The sequence below is a fragment of the Rhinolophus ferrumequinum genome, chromosome 3 (assembly GCF_004115265.2).
Source record: "Rhinolophus ferrumequinum isolate MPI-CBG mRhiFer1 chromosome 3, mRhiFer1_v1.p, whole genome shotgun sequence".
NCBI classification, from domain to species: Eukaryota; Metazoa; Chordata; class Mammalia; order Chiroptera; family Rhinolophidae; genus Rhinolophus; species Rhinolophus ferrumequinum.
In genome coordinates, this window is record NC_046286.1 from 62,070,336 (window position 1) to 62,086,368 (window position 16,033).

The window sequence follows — 16,033 nt, forward strand, 5'->3', positions numbered from 1 at the left end:
CCGCGCGGCCCCGCCCCCACCGCTTTCAGGAGGGGGCGGGGCCAGGGGCGGGGCGGGCGGCGGCGGCCGGCAGTGGCCGGACCCTCTCGCCTGTTGATGGTGAGCCCAGCGAGGTCGCGCGGGCGGCCGCGGTCAGGGACGAGCTTCCGGGCGGAGGAACCGGGAACATTGCGCCCCGCGTTCCTCGACCCGGCTCGCCGCCCGTCCGGGCCCCCTCGCGAGCGGCCCTCGCCTCCCGTCAGCTCCGGGATTTCGCTGCAGATCGCCTTTCCGGCTTGGTGGGCAGCCAGTTTGGGGCCAGCGGGCCGGTTACCCAGGAAACGCGGGAGTCGGCCCCGGGCCTGAGCGGCGCTGGCTGGAGACCACGGCCCTCGGGGGAGCGCAGGGGCGGGCCCGACCACCTGTGCGCTCCGCCCTGGGAGGGGCAGCGCCTGCCCACACTCGTCCCGGTCACTGTAGTCGCTGGAGAAGCGGAGCAGTCCCGCGGCCCCGGCAGCGTCTCCGTCATGAAGCCCAACTTCTCCCTGCGACTAAGGGTATTTAACCTCAACTGCTGGTGAGTACGCCCGCGAAGTGGGGGCTTGGCCATTCGCACCCACACAGCCATTCGTTTCCTCACATCCGGGCCATGGCTGTCCCCTGTCCTACAATCGCAGGGGGCGGGGTGAACCCGCACTTCAAAGGCCCACACCTGGTCCCAGCCCCAGTGGGGTCTGGAAGGCTGAGCATCCCCAGCAGTCACCTCCCCTGGCCCTTCTGTCTTCAGGGGCATTCCCTACCTGAGCAAGCACCTGGCGGACCGCATGAAGCGCCTGGGAGACTTTCTGAACGTGGAGAGCTTCGACCTTGCTCTACTGGAGGAGGTGGGCTGTCTGGAAGGAACTGCGGTGGAAGCCTGGCTGGGAGGAGGGGCTGCTGGGGATCGGGGTGCAGGAGACCTTCCCTCTGGGGGAAGGGCTACACCGGCATCCTCCCCCTTCCCCCAGGTGTGGAGTGAGCAGGACTTCCAGTACCTGAGACAGAAGCTGTTGCCCACCTACCCAGCAGCACACTACTTCCGGAGGTGAGAAGGACTGGCCTGGAAGCCTGTTCTCAGACCTGGAGGTTCATGGTGCTGACAGCCCTTCCCTATCTCGTCTGCATCCTCCACCCTTGCCCTGGGTGTGGGAGCAGGACAGGGTGAAACCAGGAAGATCCTACCTACTCTTCAGCCTGTCTCAGCCTTGTCACCGTGTCACCCTATCATCCCACAAAGGCATTACTTGGACTTGGACCTGTGTTCTGGGGCTGGTCCCAGCAGCAGGGAAAAAAGTAGCTGATAAATGCAGGGAAACGAGAAGGGAAGGAAGAGGACTGCGTCTTTCTCTCCCTGCTTCTGACTATTAATCAGGATTTGTCTTTCAGTGGCATCATTGGCAGTGGCCTTTGTGTCTTCTCCAAACACCCAATTCAGGAACTCACCCAGCATGTCTACACCCTCAATGGCTACCCCTACATGGTAAGCGGGACCTCTGCCACCTCCTTTCCCACTCCCACTGAAGGAGGCTGCCTTCCTAGGGCTGCAGGGGATGGGCAGAAAGAGGGAAACACTGCCCTGATTCCTGCCCCCTCCTACCTGCAGCTCCAGCATGGTGACTGGTTCTGTGGGAAGGCTGTAGGGCTGCTGGTGCTCCATCTAAGTGGACTGGTGCTCAATGCCTACGTGACCCATGTGAGTGAAGCTGGCAGTGCTGAGGCACAGGCAGCCTGGTCCTGGGAGGGAGAGATGGGCTGCCTGGGGGAGAGGTGTGGGGGCAGAATTTCCTAAGGTCAGTAGTCAAGGTTCACCTGTTTTTTTATCAAGTACCGTGCCAAGTGACAGACACAAGCTTGATTTTGAGCTGTTCTTGGGACCCGCAGTCTCATGTGCTGTAATCTCATCTGTCTTACTTAGCTCCATGCCGAGTACAATCGACAGAAGGACATCTACCTAGCACATCGCGTGGCCCAAGCCTGGGAACTGGCCCATTTCATCCAGTGTGTGAGCCTGGGCTTGACCAGGGAAGTGGGATGGGGTCCCGGGGCTGAGGAGTGGCCAAGGTCCCCGCTTATAGGGCAGAGCTGGCGAAGGAAGAATTCTTGCCTCACTAACCTGGTTCCCCCAGACATACATCCAAGAAGGCCGATGTGGTTCTATTGTGTGGGGACCTCAACTTGCACCCCAAGGACCTGGGCTGCCGCCTGCTGAAGGAGTGGACGGGGCTGCGTGATGCCTACCTCGAGACCCGGGACTTTAAGGTGAGGACCTGCTTACGTCCTCATCTTTGCACCCCCAGCTTCTCTCCCTCCTCCTCCCTCCACATCCTAACACAGCAAACTATTCCCCTAGGGCTCTGAAGAAGGCTGTACAATGGTACCCGAGAACTGCTACGTCAACCAGCAGGAGCTGGAGCCCTTTCCCTGTGGCATCCGTATTGACTACGTGCTTTACAAGGTCCGGTCCGTCCCCCAACATGCCTGTACCCACTGTATCTCTTCATCTCTCACCGGCCTGTGCTGAGCCTTTGTCCAGCTAGACTAGACTTAGATCACTGATACTTGGAGATGGGACAGTCAGGAGCTGGTTCTCTGGGAAGAGGCCTCAAGCATAAGTTTCTCTCTGGTCCTTTTCCTAGGCAGTTTCTGGGTTCTACATCTCCTGTAAGACTCTCAAAACTACCACAGGCCATGACCCTCAAAGTGGCACCCCCCTCTCTGATCACGAGGCCCTGATGGCTACTCTGTGTGTGAGACACAGCCCACCCCAGCACAACCCCACCTGCAGCCATGGTAAGTCACCCCCACCTTTTCCCCGGTCCTTCACCACCGCAGAGCAGCCCTTCCACTCTCCCCCTCCTGCCCCGCTGCTCTGCCTTGTTCTAGGACCAGCAGAGATGTCACCATTGGTCAGCGTGCTAAAGGAGGCCTGGGCAGAGCTGGACCTGGGCGTGGCTCAAGCTCGTTGGTGGACCAGCTTCGCTGGCTACATGATTGGCCTGGGGCTGTTTCTCCTGGCGCTGCTGTGTGCTCTGGCAGCTGGAGGAGGCGTCAGGGAAGTTACCATACTGCTCGGGATCCCCAGCGTAGGACTGGTGCTGGGGGCGGGTGCAGGCTACCTGTTCCACATGCAGGAGGCCAAGGGCTTGTGTAGGGCCCGGGCTGAGCTCCAGCATGTGCTGGGAAGGGTAAGAGAGTCCCAGAACATGGGGCCAGAGTCTCAGCCAGCCCTGCTCCTGGAGCAGCAGGAGGGGAACAGGGGTGAGGACCAATAAAGCTTGACACTTGTGGCTCTGCCTTTTTCCCTGTAGACAAAGTGTGACGAGCTAAGGATCAGTGTGATGATCACAGTGTAGACCTTCAGGCTCCTGCACATCTTCTCTTCTCCCTGCACACTCTCCACCTCCCAGCTGCAGGCAGCCTAAGCCATTTGTGGCAGAAACATTTTATTGTAAACAGTGATGCCCTCTCCCCAGCAGCCCACATGAGCAGGGTGGCACTGCCCTGGAGTGAGGTGGCCATGAAGGGAAGAAGGCAGGCAGCCCACCCTCTTCTAGCCCTGGGTCCCCGTCCCTGAGGCCAGCTCACTGAGCCTACGCGCCTCCTGGAAGCGAATGAGGGCATCTCGCTGGTTCACCACATCCACCAGCTTCCTCAGGATCTGGTCCTCTGTCTGCCGATCAGCCGCTGTCTTTAGGCTTTCTGAAGGCAGGAGATGAAGCTTACAGAACAGAGAACTGGGCAGGGAGGCAGGAGTGGCACAAGCTAACCCTGGCCTATGTGACTTCTACTACCCAGCCTTTGTTTTCTCCTCTGTAAAATCAGGTGTGTCAACACGAGTGGTTTTCTAGTACTGTTTTAAAAGCACATCCTGCATCAAAGCCCAAACGTGCATCTCTGAACTGAAGGCAGAGTAGAGGCTTGGAGCCCAATCCGCTGACTTCCTCCTGAAATGCCTCAGAGGTTCTCTAAGCAGAACCGTGTTGCTTTGTCACTCTGTGATCACGAGGCTCATGCAAACCCCGGCCCTGTGATGTCTGCCTCTTCCCACATCCTGCTTACCTTCCCGGTTTAAGTAGCTTCGTAGTTCCTGGTCCAGCTGCAACTGTTTGTCCTCCAAGTTCAGCTCCTGTACCCTGTGGAGGGCAGGGATAGAAGAAACAACTGTCCAGGGTACTCAGGAACCCGGTAGGGGCCTGACTCACAAGCCGGCATCACTTCCCCGTGCCCCTTACATGATCATGAGCTCAGCCTCCTCAGACACGAGGCTGTTCTTCTTCTGAACGAGGTGTAGCAACTGTTCTAGCCGTAGTGCCTTTTGCTGTTCCGGGGAACCTGAAGAAGGAAGAAGAAGGGGTGTGGTCAGAAGGCCTCCAACCAGGGTCCGAGGAGTTCTGAGCATGCAGAGTGGAACCCACTGTGGGCCAGAGCTTGGTGACCTCAGGGACGGCTGGGGGCTGAGCACAGTGCTAAGGCAGAGGGGTATCCCAGCGTGTCCCTGCCCCGCCACTCACTGCTCTGGTTCCTTAGGGCCAGCTCCACCTTCATGCCCTCGGCCTCCAGCTCCCTCAGAGCAGCCTCGATCTCATTGAGTCGCCGCTGGATGGCCTGAGGGTACAAGACCAGAGGCCCAGGAGTCTTTGGATTGCCCCAGAACGGGGCCGTGGAGGAGCTCTCATCCCCAGTTTCACCACTCTGACCCCATCAGGACCTCCGGGGACCCCTAGGCCTCACCTGGGCCTTGCAGAACCTCTTCATTTCCTCCTCCTTCGCCCGGCGCAGCAGGGTCCGCTTCCATGTTGGGTACTTGTCCATGGTGCCTGAGTTCTTGGCGAAGGCCAGCAGAGTCTATGGCAGGGTCAGAGCAGTCAGGGGTAGTGCCTGGCCTGGTGCGTAAGGGTTGGGGAAGCTTCATTTGGAAGGGATGAGAAAGATTCTGGGCTGGAAGTGGAGTAAGTTCCGGTAGAATAAATGGAGGCTTAAGAGACATGAAAGATCAGGAACTGAGCAGAACGGGGCTCAGGAGGGAGCAAGCTGCAGCTTCCTCCTGTGGCCGGGGTGGGTGGGTTTAGTGGATGCATGCTGGCTTGGTCAGAATAGGTCACCTTCCACTCACCTGTTCCATGTTTGAATCCAAAGCCACGTCTTCCTCTTCCTCCTCTTCCTCTTCACTGGAGGAGGGCCTCCCTTCTTCCCCTTTCTCCATGGCCATAAGAACTGAGCAGAGAAGTAGACAGGGCTTGAAATCCCCACAACCGCCCTTCCATTCCCCAGCATTCCCCGTCAGGAATCCCAGTACCACCAGCCCCATTCCCCCCCCCCCCCCGTCAGCACATCGGGGCAGTCTCACCTTGAGGGTTGTGGATTTGCAGTCCCCATCCCACAAAGCTGCCCTCCAGGGCCTGGTGGGCCAAGGCAGAGCAGCTGCGGGGGGGCTTGGGTGGAGGCTCCATGTCGGGGTCAGGAGTCAGGTTAAGGGAGGCCAACCGCCGGCGTTCTGGGCTGGAGAGGCGGATCAGCCGACGGGCGGGCTGGCTGGGGCTCGGAACAGGACTGGCCCCCTCCTGGGGGACCATGGGAGTCGGGGGGCTGGATGTCATGTCATCCTCACCTGGTGTGGGGAGGTCCTGGAAAAGCCCCAGGTGGTCTGGTCAGTGACGTGCCCAGTATGGGGTTGTGGGGTTGAGGCTTCCCCTTTAGACCAACGTGGGCCCTGGAATTCATTCACTTAGGCCACTTACTGGACAGTGTCAGGCAGCGTTCTAGATATGGGCTACAGCCATAAGGGAAACAAGACAGAAATCCCTGCCTTCATGGAGTTTACATTCTGTGTGAGAGATTCAGTTACCCCGGCAAAGTCTGTGGGGCTTGGAGAGACCCCTTTACTCATTCCCACCCCACACACACTTTCACAGCGTTTACCTGACTCTCAGGGCCTCTGTCGCTGCCAGCATCCTCTTTGTGGCCTGGCTGGGGCAGGTGCTGGAGGCAGTAGAAATGTCCTGGGAAGGGGGGAGAGGGGAAAGAGACATCAGACGTGGGCAGCCCAATGCCCAGAGACTCAGTTTATCAGCAAAGATGGGGGTGACAGGACTGGATTTGCAGGTGTATTTCTACTAGCTTCAGAACCCCACATTTGGCACTTTGGAGGAGACAGAAGATCTGAGCTCGGGATGACAGTGCCATCCTGAGCCTGCTTCCTCCTCATGCCCGCACCCCAGTTCTCTTCCACCTTCAAACTTGCCTCCAGGTAGGGCCAGGCCCAAAGTCCCTCTAGAGGCTTCCTAGGCCCACTTACCATCTCCTGGGTGCTGCCCGTAGCTACCTGGCCACAGGGTGGCCTCACAGATATGGCAGCAGAAGCAGCTCCGGTGGTAGAAACGGCCGTCGGCAAAGAATCGTTCCAGGATATAAAGGTGTTCCCCACAAAGTGCACACAGGTCCTCGGCACTGGCCTGTACCAATCCCCAGGCCACACAGTCAGGTGGAGTCAAGGCCAGCAGCAAAGTTCTTCCCTATCCCTGAAAGTCCCCTCTTTGCCCTCCCCAAGCCTGCTGACAGGGCCCCCATGTTCACCTCCTGGTGGTGTGATGGGGGTGTCAGGGGTACAGCAGGCTCTGGGACAGGTGGCTCCTCAGTACTCGGGGTCTCAGCCTCTACCTAAGGAGGTAAGTGCTCAGGCCAAGAGGTAGAGAGGCAGGGTCAGCTGGGGAGTGGATGTGTGCAGATGAATAGAAAGGGCTGGAAGGAAAGGGGAGGGAAAATAGGGAGAAAGACTGGATAGGAGGTTACAGGACGACCTGGGGTGGGAAGTAAGACATGGGGAGATAGGACATAAAGTGCCCAGGGGAAGGGGACAGAAAACAAGGGCTGGACAGCAGGGGACTGTCCAGCCCTTGCATGCATTTACCTCCAAGCGTGGCTTCTTGCCACCTGCATCCTCCCCATTTTCCTGTAACAAGTCATATACTCAGCATGGGGTTCTGAGCCCCCACTCCTCCCCTTCCTCCATTCTGAATGTCATCCTCTCCATCACCCCAGGAACCCACACTAGGAACCCACTGCCCGGCCCAACCCTGCCCAGGCTCCACCTTAGCTCGGGTCCGTTGCAGGGTCCTCTGCAGTTTGCCAAGGAATAGTACAGCACTGGAGGTCCCTGGCAAGCCTTGGCTGACAGGGCCTGCAGGGAGAATTGGGGTGTTAGGACAGATGGGGAGCCAATACTGTACCCTTGGAATAGACCGCTACTCTGGCCCAAGAGGATACCTCTCAGGCTGTCCCTCAGATGGGACCCTGCCTGTCTCACATGCATACACAACCTCCTCACTCCACCTGTCCTACCCGCCTACCTTCCCGGTCACCTGGATTTTGGGGTGTGTTCTTGAAGGCACTGTGAAAGTGGCTGAGGTAGGCGATGAGGCCCAGTGGGTCACTTCCGGCCACCACTGCCTGTGCGGACAACACAGGTGTGATGCCCAGCTCATGCTCTGCCATCTTCAGTGCCCAAGCAGTTGCTTCCAGAGCCCCCATCCCCTGCAGCTCTGCGGGTTCCCTGTACGGTATCAGGAAGAGAAGCCAATGGAAGACTAGAACCCAAGCCGATCAAAGGGGGAGAGGTGGCTAGAGAGCAGTAGGGGAGGGACAGCAAGAGGGGGGAGGGGAGTGCAAAGGAAGGAGAGGGTATGAGGGTTTTTATTTCCTGTGCTACCCCCACACCACCCCCCCCATGACAACCTTCTGGTCTTGGGGGGCTCTACCACTCACAAAGCTGCCCTATTGAATGCATTCGATTTTTACAAGATCTGCAGGCAGAGTCAGACAGAAATACGATCACCAGGGAGGTGACGTGACTTGGGCAAGTCGTGGCGCTGGGACTGTTGGGTGAGCTAACTCCTACACAGAGTTCTCCCCACCATTCCACACCATGTGATGTAGAGGGAGGGGCAGAGGCATGAAAGGTGTGGTCTGCCAGGGACCCCTGGGCCGAATTTGCAACTCACAGTAGGCCAGGCCGCAGCCGGTTCACCAGTGCACACAGAGCCAGCCCATCGGCCCAGGAAGACAAAAGGTTGGTGACATGGACACCAGGATACCCAGCAGTCTGCTCCTGGCACCAGTGTAGCAGGTCCTCCTGGGCGCCCACCGACCCTGGGAGAGGAGGTTGTGCTGTGCCAAGGCCCCATGGCTCATAGCCCAGTTGCTGGGTGTGGGGTCTGTATGGGAGGTGGAGGCAGGGCCCCACCCCTAGTGGGGCACTGACCTGACACTGTCGGCAGTACCTCTCATCCCTATTTTCTCATTTGGAAAAAAAATCTCATTTTGGAATAGGTGGGGAGAGAATGAAGTGAAATCACCACTAGCTACATAGAGGGCTATGGACTGAGGGGCAAGGGAGCCCCAGAGGCTCAAAGAAAAGGCAGGTTTGGAGTCTACACGTGTGGAAGGGGTCAGGCAGAAGAGCTGAGAACAGGGCAGCACTGCTGCTATTCAACTGCTACGGATGTGGCTGCTGTTGAAATACTGAAATAACTTCCACAAAGATTGGCAACCAACTGCTGCTGAGTGCTCCGCGGCCCCTCCACTCCCCAGGACGCCCCAAATGTCCCCACCATCCAGTAGCGCTCCAGCACCCTCCTTCCGGCCTGAGGCTGCAGCTCTTCTGTTAGTTGGTAAGGATTTTGGACGTGGCCCTGGAGGAAGGCCTGCTCACCTGTGGCCAGCTGTCCTGAGTCTCTCTGGTCACTCCTCTGCACAGGCTCCTTGGCCACCACGTCATACAGGTCTCGCACCTAAGGCAGCCCCTTTCAGGTCTAGAGACAGGCTGCCCACAAAGCCCACAGCCCTGGGGGAGGGGCCGTCCTGGGGAGGGCTCACTCAGAGGGGCAGGCCTGACCGGGGAGGGGCCTGACCTGGGAAGTCTGCTGGGGGCTCCAGGGAGGGCCTGACCTGATTGGGGGACACACTCCGAAGGTTCAGGTTGGGGTAGCGGGTGGCGGGGTCCAGCCCATACTGGGCCACGTTGCGGTGCATGTTTTCCGGGGTAGTCTGTGACAGGAGCTGGTATAGGCTCTCACTGCAGGGGCGGGGGGATAAAGGTGGAGGGCAGGGACACAAATCAGAGTGCATCCATCAGCACCCACCTAAGAACTGCCCGGCCTTCCTTTTGTTCTCTTTTGTCCATGTCCCCGTCTACCCAGCACTCCCCCACCCTTTACCTGCCCTTTGTCATATATTCAGCCCTGCACCGCTGCACCCAACTCAGGCCTCACCGCTCTGCCAACACTTCTAGGGGCCCAGCGCCCTCTGCCCACCGCTTCACCATCCAGGCCGCATCAAAGGCTGCCAAGAAGCCCCGGGCCACTCCAGTGCCCAGGGGCCAGAAGGGCTGCAGGGTCAGAAGGGTAGGAAGTATGTCAGTGACAGTCCACCAGAAGTGTCCAAGCCCAGATGCCCCCAAGGTCATAGCATAGGGGGCCTTGCACCATACCAGCCAACCCTCAGCTCCTCCCCACAACAAGCAAACCCTTTTCTCCCCTCCTTCCCAACTATGGAACCCCTGTGCCTCCTTATAAGGAGTCCCTGTTTCTGGCAGCACCAGCAAGCTCCTCCCCCTCCTGCTCCCCGCAGTCAGGGAATCCTGGCCCCCTCACCTCCACCAGGCAGTCCCCCACCAGCTCCAGCAGCAGGCAGGCACCATGCTTCTCCTGCACACGAGCAGCGCTCTCGGCCCGCATCATGCTTGTGAAGTCAAAAGCAGAGACGTCGGGTCGCCCATGGGCATCCTGGGCAAATTCCAGCTTCCCGAGCTTGCCATGGGTGGCAAAGTCAGCAGCTGCCCGGGCAAAGCGATGCAGAGCCTCGGGCACCACATTGGCACTGCCCAGCAGCCGGTCGGTCTCTGGCCAGTCCTACATGGCCAACAGATCAGAACCAGCGGCATCAATTGGGCAGTCCCGTCCCCGTGGGTACATAAGGTACACACACTAAGGCCCCGAGAAGGGGCTTCCCCAGACTATACAGCAATTGAAGGCTCAGCTGGTCCTAGAATTTGAATGTCTTCCTCCCAAGCTCAAGCCCTTTCCTTAGAACTCACCCAGCTGCTGGGGATCGCAGGCGCCACCCTGCTCCCGAGGCCCAGAACCATTACTATTATCATACACTTGCTTTGGACAAGTCACTGAACTTCTCAGAACTTAAGTTTCCCCACCATTTAGAGATAACACATCTAACTTCTCAAGGTACTCATGAGAATTAGGTGAGAAAATGCATATAAAGCTCTTAACATAGTACCTAGCACATAGTAGGTGTTCAAATCGTTCATTCAGCAAATAGTTATTGGGTGCTTACCATATGCCAGACACCATTCTAAGCACAGAATGATTAGCAAGCAAGAGACAGAGACAGAACTCCTGCCCTCGTGGGGCTTACGTTTGTAGTCCTGTGGCTGGTATAAGGCGTTTAGCCCAGAATATGATTCAGGTTGCCATGGAAATCCAGGGCAGAGGAGCTTGTTGACGTGGAGGAAAAGTCAGGGCAAAGGCAGGAGAGGACAGGCTCTGTCCACACCTGGTGGGGTTGGGGGGCAGGCTGTGTCCAGGCCTGGCTTCCACCTCCCAGGGCCCACCGCCCAGCCCCTCCCCCCTGGCCCTGGCCCCACCTGACGCAGCACCCCGAGCCGCAGCAGGCACTGCTTCTTGGCGGTCATCACAAAGTAGTGGGTGTCGTCCTTGTAGTACACAATGTTTTCCAGATCAATGCCTGGGGGGGACAAGGCAGAGTGGGCAGGAGATGTATCTCCTCATTATGTGTCACCTCTCCAAACACCCAGCCATGCCTGACCTCTGATAGCTGGGATCACAGCTTAGACTACAGGGGTTGCCCCACACACAGGGGCCCATGAGTTCTGATGGCACAATGAACCGTCTGTCCCAGGCCCAGGAGGCCTGAGGATGTGGAGCAAAGAGAGAAACTTGGGTGGGGTGCCAGCTGGAAGACATGCACCAACCACATGGTCACATGCTTACAGATGACAGCTTGGCTTCTCAAACTAAGGTGTGCACGCTCCAGGGGGCGTGGCATTTCAAAGCCAAAGTAAACAGGGCTTCTTAAAGTACGGCTTTCATTGTGAATTTATCTCGTTTATATATTAAAGCATATATAACGAAGCACAAAGCAAAATGCCATGCCTTCTGTGAGAGATTTCCAAGACCTGTCATGCTGGGTGGCAAAGTGGGGCTGTACCTGCTGAATCCCTGGGGGCACAAGTTCTTTGCGGTCAAGATTCCTTGGACTGAGGACAGGTCTGAGCCGGCTGGAGAGGCAGGACCCAGCCCCAAGTCAGGCAGGGGGAGGGGAGCCGCTGGGAGAGGGGCCTGACCTGTGGCTTTGAGCAGGCTCTGGAAGAAGCTCTGGTTGTAGATCCTGGCCACACCGCTGATCTCTGGCACCTGTGCTTCTTCCACTGTGCGCCCATTCACAAAGTTGGCCGTGATGCCAATGGCCAGTTTGCCACGCATTTCTCGCACTGTGAAGCCTAGAGGCGGGGGCAGGTGGGAAGTGGCAGGAGGATGAGGAGTATAATAGCTTTGAAAGGCCCAGGAGCAGCCTAAGAGGCTGACTTCTTTTAGGGAAGGGATCACTCACCTTCAGGGACAAATTTTCCTCCAGCAGCTGAGATAAGGACATCAAATTCATAGTTGGCCAGCTGAGCGGGGGGTTTGGGCTGGAGCTGGGCACGCCAGCCACTCCCTGGGGCAGAGGGTGTGAGAGGCACAAGGTGTGGAAGTCTGAAGGAGCCCTATGTTCCTAGGACATAAATGTACTCCCAGGAAGTAAATGTGTTACAGGGCTTTAGGGTTCAGAAAGCCATGACACATTGTCTATCAAATTATACCTTCACAACAGCCATGGAAAGTAGGGAGGGGAATATGACTCCCATTTTACAGATGCTCAATATGAAGTTCAGAGCGGTTTGCACACGCCCGCATTTTAAAAAGGGAGACTCAGATGACTCCCAACCCCACCCTTTTTCTTCCACAGGCCACGGTGTCCTTGGCAAATGGGGGTTCTCAGGAGCAGAGAAGTACTTACCCTTTTTGGTAGGGGGCTGGAGGCCAGTGAAAGTGACACCCCAGTGAATTTCCACGCCCAGCAGTAATGCCACTTTCAATAAAAGCAGCTGAAGCTGCCGGATGCCTGGAAGGGAGAAGACAGTAGGTACAGGGCCCCCAGGACCACAGAGCCTACTCGAGCACTAGTGTGGGCCTGGTCAGAGCTGGAGAAGGCCTCACACATCCAATGACCCATTTTACAGATAAGGGACCTGAGTCCTAAAGTTCACCTGGCTGAAGTGAATCTTATCCACCCTGCCTCTTGGCTGGCCCAGCGGCTCCCCACCTGGCCTGTCTCTAGTCCCAGGCTCTCGGCCCCTCTAGGCCACCAGGTGGTACTCACTGATGTGGTCCAGGGTGCCTGTGCAAAAGCGCCCATAGAACTTCTTGGCGCCAAGTCCCCGAAGGTCATGGATGGTGAAGGGCCACAGGTGGAGCACATTGTGGCGAGAGAACTTGGTGCGCTTTTCCACCAGCACCACACGGGCCCCCAGCAGTGCCAGCTCCACAGCAGCCCGCAGACCACAAGGTCCAGCGCCCACCACCAGGCACTGTGAACACACAAGGCAGTGTGGGCATGGCACCCCATCTCCCTCCTCTGACCCTCCCCACCACTCTCCATCCCCATCCCAGGCACCATGTATTCACCTGGGTGCTGGCGCAGGCCTGGCCCTGCTGGTAGACAGGCTGGCCTGCTCGCTTGTCCAGCTTGGCCCACAGCGACTTGGCGCTCCAGTAGTTGAGCTGGGCCTTGATCTTATGGTACTGGGGCAGCCCCCCACCAGGCTCCAGCCCCAGGGCCTGGCATAGCCCCTGGAAGCTGCTCAGCACATTCTGACACAGCTGAGCCTGCAGGAAGCTCTCAAAGTGGGCGTGAGCTGGGTTGGTGGAGGTGGGTGAGGCCATGGAGGCCCCTGGGGCTTCTGGGGAAGGAAGCAGCTGAGCAGAGGCACGTCACTGCTGGAGAGAAGGAGGGAAGAGAAGGGGAGGAGAGGAAAGCAGGCTGGTGTCTCCAGGGAGCTGGGGCCCACCCCTGATTGGCTCTGCTCCTCTCTCCCAGCCCAGTCCTGATCTGCTCCAGAGACAGCTGCTCTCCCCTTCCACTCCAAGTGAAATCTGCCAAATTTGGAAATGAAAAATCATAAGTCCTGGGCACAGAGGATTCCCGAGAAGCCAGGGAAACTCCAGCTCAGTCTTCCTGTTCAGGGATCTCCAAGTTCTGCTCCATATCTGGGGCCCGGCGGGCAGAAAGCAGGGCGTGGGGCAATTTCTCAGACATGGAGAGGGCAGGTTGGCCAAATGGAGCGCTTTCCTGCTTTCCCTGTGGTGCAGACAGGGACAGGCCAAAATACCTGCAAGCCCAGCTGCTGGGTACACATACTGTCCCATCTCACCCCACACCTCCCTGCTCCTGGTGTCCCGTGATGAGCTCAGTGCCACGCGGGTGTGGGGTGTGTCTTATGTCAGGGGCAAAGTTTTCCTCCTTAGAACTCATGATTTCCTCCTGACAGAGTGGGGAGATGGTCTCTAACTGTGAAGGTTCCACTTTTCACGACCAAAACTACCTCAACAAACAGCAGGAGGATGTTGTATGTTTCAACTGATTGGGTGAGGGAGCACTGGGTCTATTTCTGACTCACTGTGGTCAAAACACTTCCCCTGTGACTGGCCTTCTCCAGTGGGCCCCGGGGGCGGGGGGCGACAGCAGCCGCGTTTGTCCCTCCCAGCTTCCTCCCACCCCCATCGAAGACCCGCTCCATCCCCTGTGGGCTCGGGCGCGCTCTCCCAGGAATTTCCAGAAACAAGGCCTCCTTTGTCCCCCTCTCCCTCACTCGGGCCCCCACGCAAATTGAGGGATGTCAAAGGGGGGCTTTCTCACGCCGGGATCGAGAGGCATCAGAGGGTACGGTGGATGGGGTTGCCGCTGGGGGAGTTAGAGAAGGTACGTGGTACTGATTGGCGCACGTCCGTGGGACCGACACTCCCCACCCCACGGCCGCCCCACCAGTCCCAGCCGGAGCTCAGGGGCCAGGGCGAGGCGGGAGACGAAGTCGTCTCCTGCAGGTCACCTGGACCAGGGCGGACAGAACATTAGGAAGGGCAAAGGTCTTTTGGGGGTGGGGAAGTGGAAAGAAGAAGACCTCCGGGAGAGAGGGGTGGCCCAGCCTGGAAACACCAGAACAAAGGATGTGTAAGGGCTGGAGCGGTCTGGAAGGATGGAGAGGAGCTGGACCACTGGCGGCGCGGGTGTGGGGTACTCACACTCTGGATCATAAAGTCTGGAGGAAGGCTGAGCAGGGCGGGGGCGAGGGGAGACGGGTCAGGAGGCGTTCCCGAGTGCCTGGGGTCACATTTCCCCAGAAGCGCACCCACACCCAGCACCCCTGTACCCCGCGAGGCAGGGGGCGCACAGCTGGTTAATAGCTGGCAACTTACCCGGCGTCTTTAGAGCGGCGAGGGGCCACTTCCTGCCAGGCGGGGGCGGAGGAAGGGGAGGTGGTGGAGGAGCGGAGGGGGAGCCGGGTTGCCGGCTGCTCGCGGTCCGCCCGGCCACGGAGTTCGGCAGGGTGTGGGCTTCCGCGTGGGGCGTGCCGCCGGAGGAAGCTTTATTTGTGCCTCATTAGCATCTCATTACCTCGCATTCCCCGGCTTGAGACGGCCTGGGACCCGCCCCGCCAGCTGGGTGGCGCCGAAAGGCGTGGCACTGCAGATGCCGGTTCCGTTTAGGGGCCAGAGCACAGGGCCCAGGAGCCCGGGATTGGAAGTGCCGGGTTCTCGGTAGTTTACCCGCGGCCTCTGGCTCCATCCTGGTGGCTGTGCCTGCAAAGTTAGCCCTTCCCTGGCGGGCGAGCCCAGCCACCCCTGTCCAGTACCAACGCCGCAGCCGTCTCCTGGCGCTGGGCGGAGAGAGCGCTCTGGCTGGGCAAGAAGTTTGCCGTATCTGGCGGGTCCATTGGTGGCGCCCAATGGAAAACGTCTGCGCTGTTTTCATCGCTCTTACGGGAGATCCACCGCCCCGGCGCCCCACATTGGATTCAATCTTGCGGTCCCCTCTCCTGCGACAAGTCGGCCCCCAAACCTGGACTGAGGGCAATGGGCACGGATTAAGTCCTTGGAAATCGCAATCTTCCACAGCGACATGAGAAGTGAGAGGGTTAGAAGGTCTTGGAGTGTAAGGTGGTGTTGGTACTGGTAGATCACTACTAAAAAAGATGGAAGTGGGAGGGTGTGTGGGAGAGGCTAGATTCCCAATATTCAAGAATGCCATGGAGTGAGGATCCATAGAACTGCCAGTGTTGAAATGGGCTTGAGAGACTTTGGTCTTATATTCCAGATAAGAAAACAGCACTGACTGCGAAAGCACTAGTCCGAGGTCATTCAAGTAGTTAATACTAAATATCAGTTCTCTTTTATTGTCTATTATGAGTACTGCCCTAATCTCAATGATTAGAACAGTCCCATTTTACTGGAAAGGGAACTGACAGTCACAGAGGTTCTATGACCTGCAACACGTTACACAGCAAGTGGCAGAGCTGGTATGGGGCCCAGGTCTATCTGGACTCCACACACCGGTGTTGATCCAACGTGACAAATGAAAGGCTGGCATTATGAGAAGCTGTTTCTTGTTTAGAGCAAGTGACACTGTTACACTAGAAACACCAACAAAACAGGAGTAAATGGGAGGGTTGCTCTCCTTGAGATCTAGGGATTAGAAAGAGCTGGGTGCCCTATGGCTCTCCCCTTCACTTTATTCTCACTTTTGAATTTCATCTGGAAACTCTTTGAGACCCAGTAAGACCTGAATACTCACTGCTCTCAGCTTGAGCTCAGATGGCAGGGAAAGGGAGGCCAGGGGAGATGACTGCTCTGCCAACAGAGGCAGGGAATTCATTCAGGTCACACTCAGG

General features: G+C 57.9%; 2 protein-coding genes across 7 annotated transcripts; one reads left to right on the forward strand and one right to left on the reverse strand.

Moving 5' to 3' along the window:
- The first annotated feature begins 421 nt into the window (after window positions 1–421).
- Window positions 422–3,302, forward strand: SMPD2 (sphingomyelin phosphodiesterase 2). Its single transcript, XM_033096334.1, has 10 exons — window positions 422–556; window positions 767–863; window positions 987–1,063; window positions 1,405–1,498; window positions 1,622–1,711; window positions 1,934–2,016; window positions 2,145–2,277; window positions 2,369–2,473; window positions 2,655–2,808; window positions 2,902–3,302. Exons 1-10 carry the CDS (start codon window positions 507–509, stop codon window positions 3,288–3,290), a joined length of 1,272 nt encoding a protein of 423 aa, XP_032952225.1. The 5' UTR covers window positions 422–506; the 3' UTR covers window positions 3,291–3,302.
- Window positions 3,303–3,426: 124 nt separating this feature from the next.
- Window positions 3,427–15,253, reverse strand: MICAL1 (microtubule associated monooxygenase, calponin and LIM domain containing 1). 6 transcript variants are annotated; one of them, XM_033096313.1, is made up of 26 exons: window positions 14,562–15,253; window positions 14,388–14,415; window positions 12,774–13,082; window positions 12,469–12,676; window positions 12,106–12,210; window positions 11,659–11,763; window positions 11,393–11,548; window positions 10,673–10,773; window positions 9,666–9,923; window positions 9,285–9,400; window positions 8,962–9,088; window positions 8,726–8,804; window positions 8,016–8,163; window positions 7,365–7,567; window positions 7,107–7,195; window positions 6,926–6,967; window positions 6,592–6,675; window positions 6,314–6,470; window positions 5,938–6,017; window positions 5,366–5,642; window positions 5,132–5,232; window positions 4,750–4,863; window positions 4,530–4,623; window positions 4,251–4,350; window positions 4,078–4,151; window positions 3,427–3,717 (listed from the first exon to the last, which is right to left on the reverse strand). In XM_033096313.1, the coding sequence occupies exons 3-26, from the start codon at window positions 13,029–13,031 to the stop codon at window positions 3,569–3,571; spliced, it is 3,225 nt and encodes a 1,074-aa protein (XP_032952204.1). In that variant the 5' UTR covers window positions 13,032–13,082; window positions 14,388–14,415; window positions 14,562–15,253; the 3' UTR covers window positions 3,427–3,568. The 6 variants fall into 6 exon arrangements, with proteins under 6 accessions (XP_032952204.1, XP_032952176.1, XP_032952195.1 ...); XM_033096285.1 differs by having other exon boundaries at window positions 12,774–13,241; XM_033096304.1 differs by lacking the exon at window positions 14,388–14,415.
- Between the last annotated feature and the right edge of the window lie 780 nt (window positions 15,254–16,033).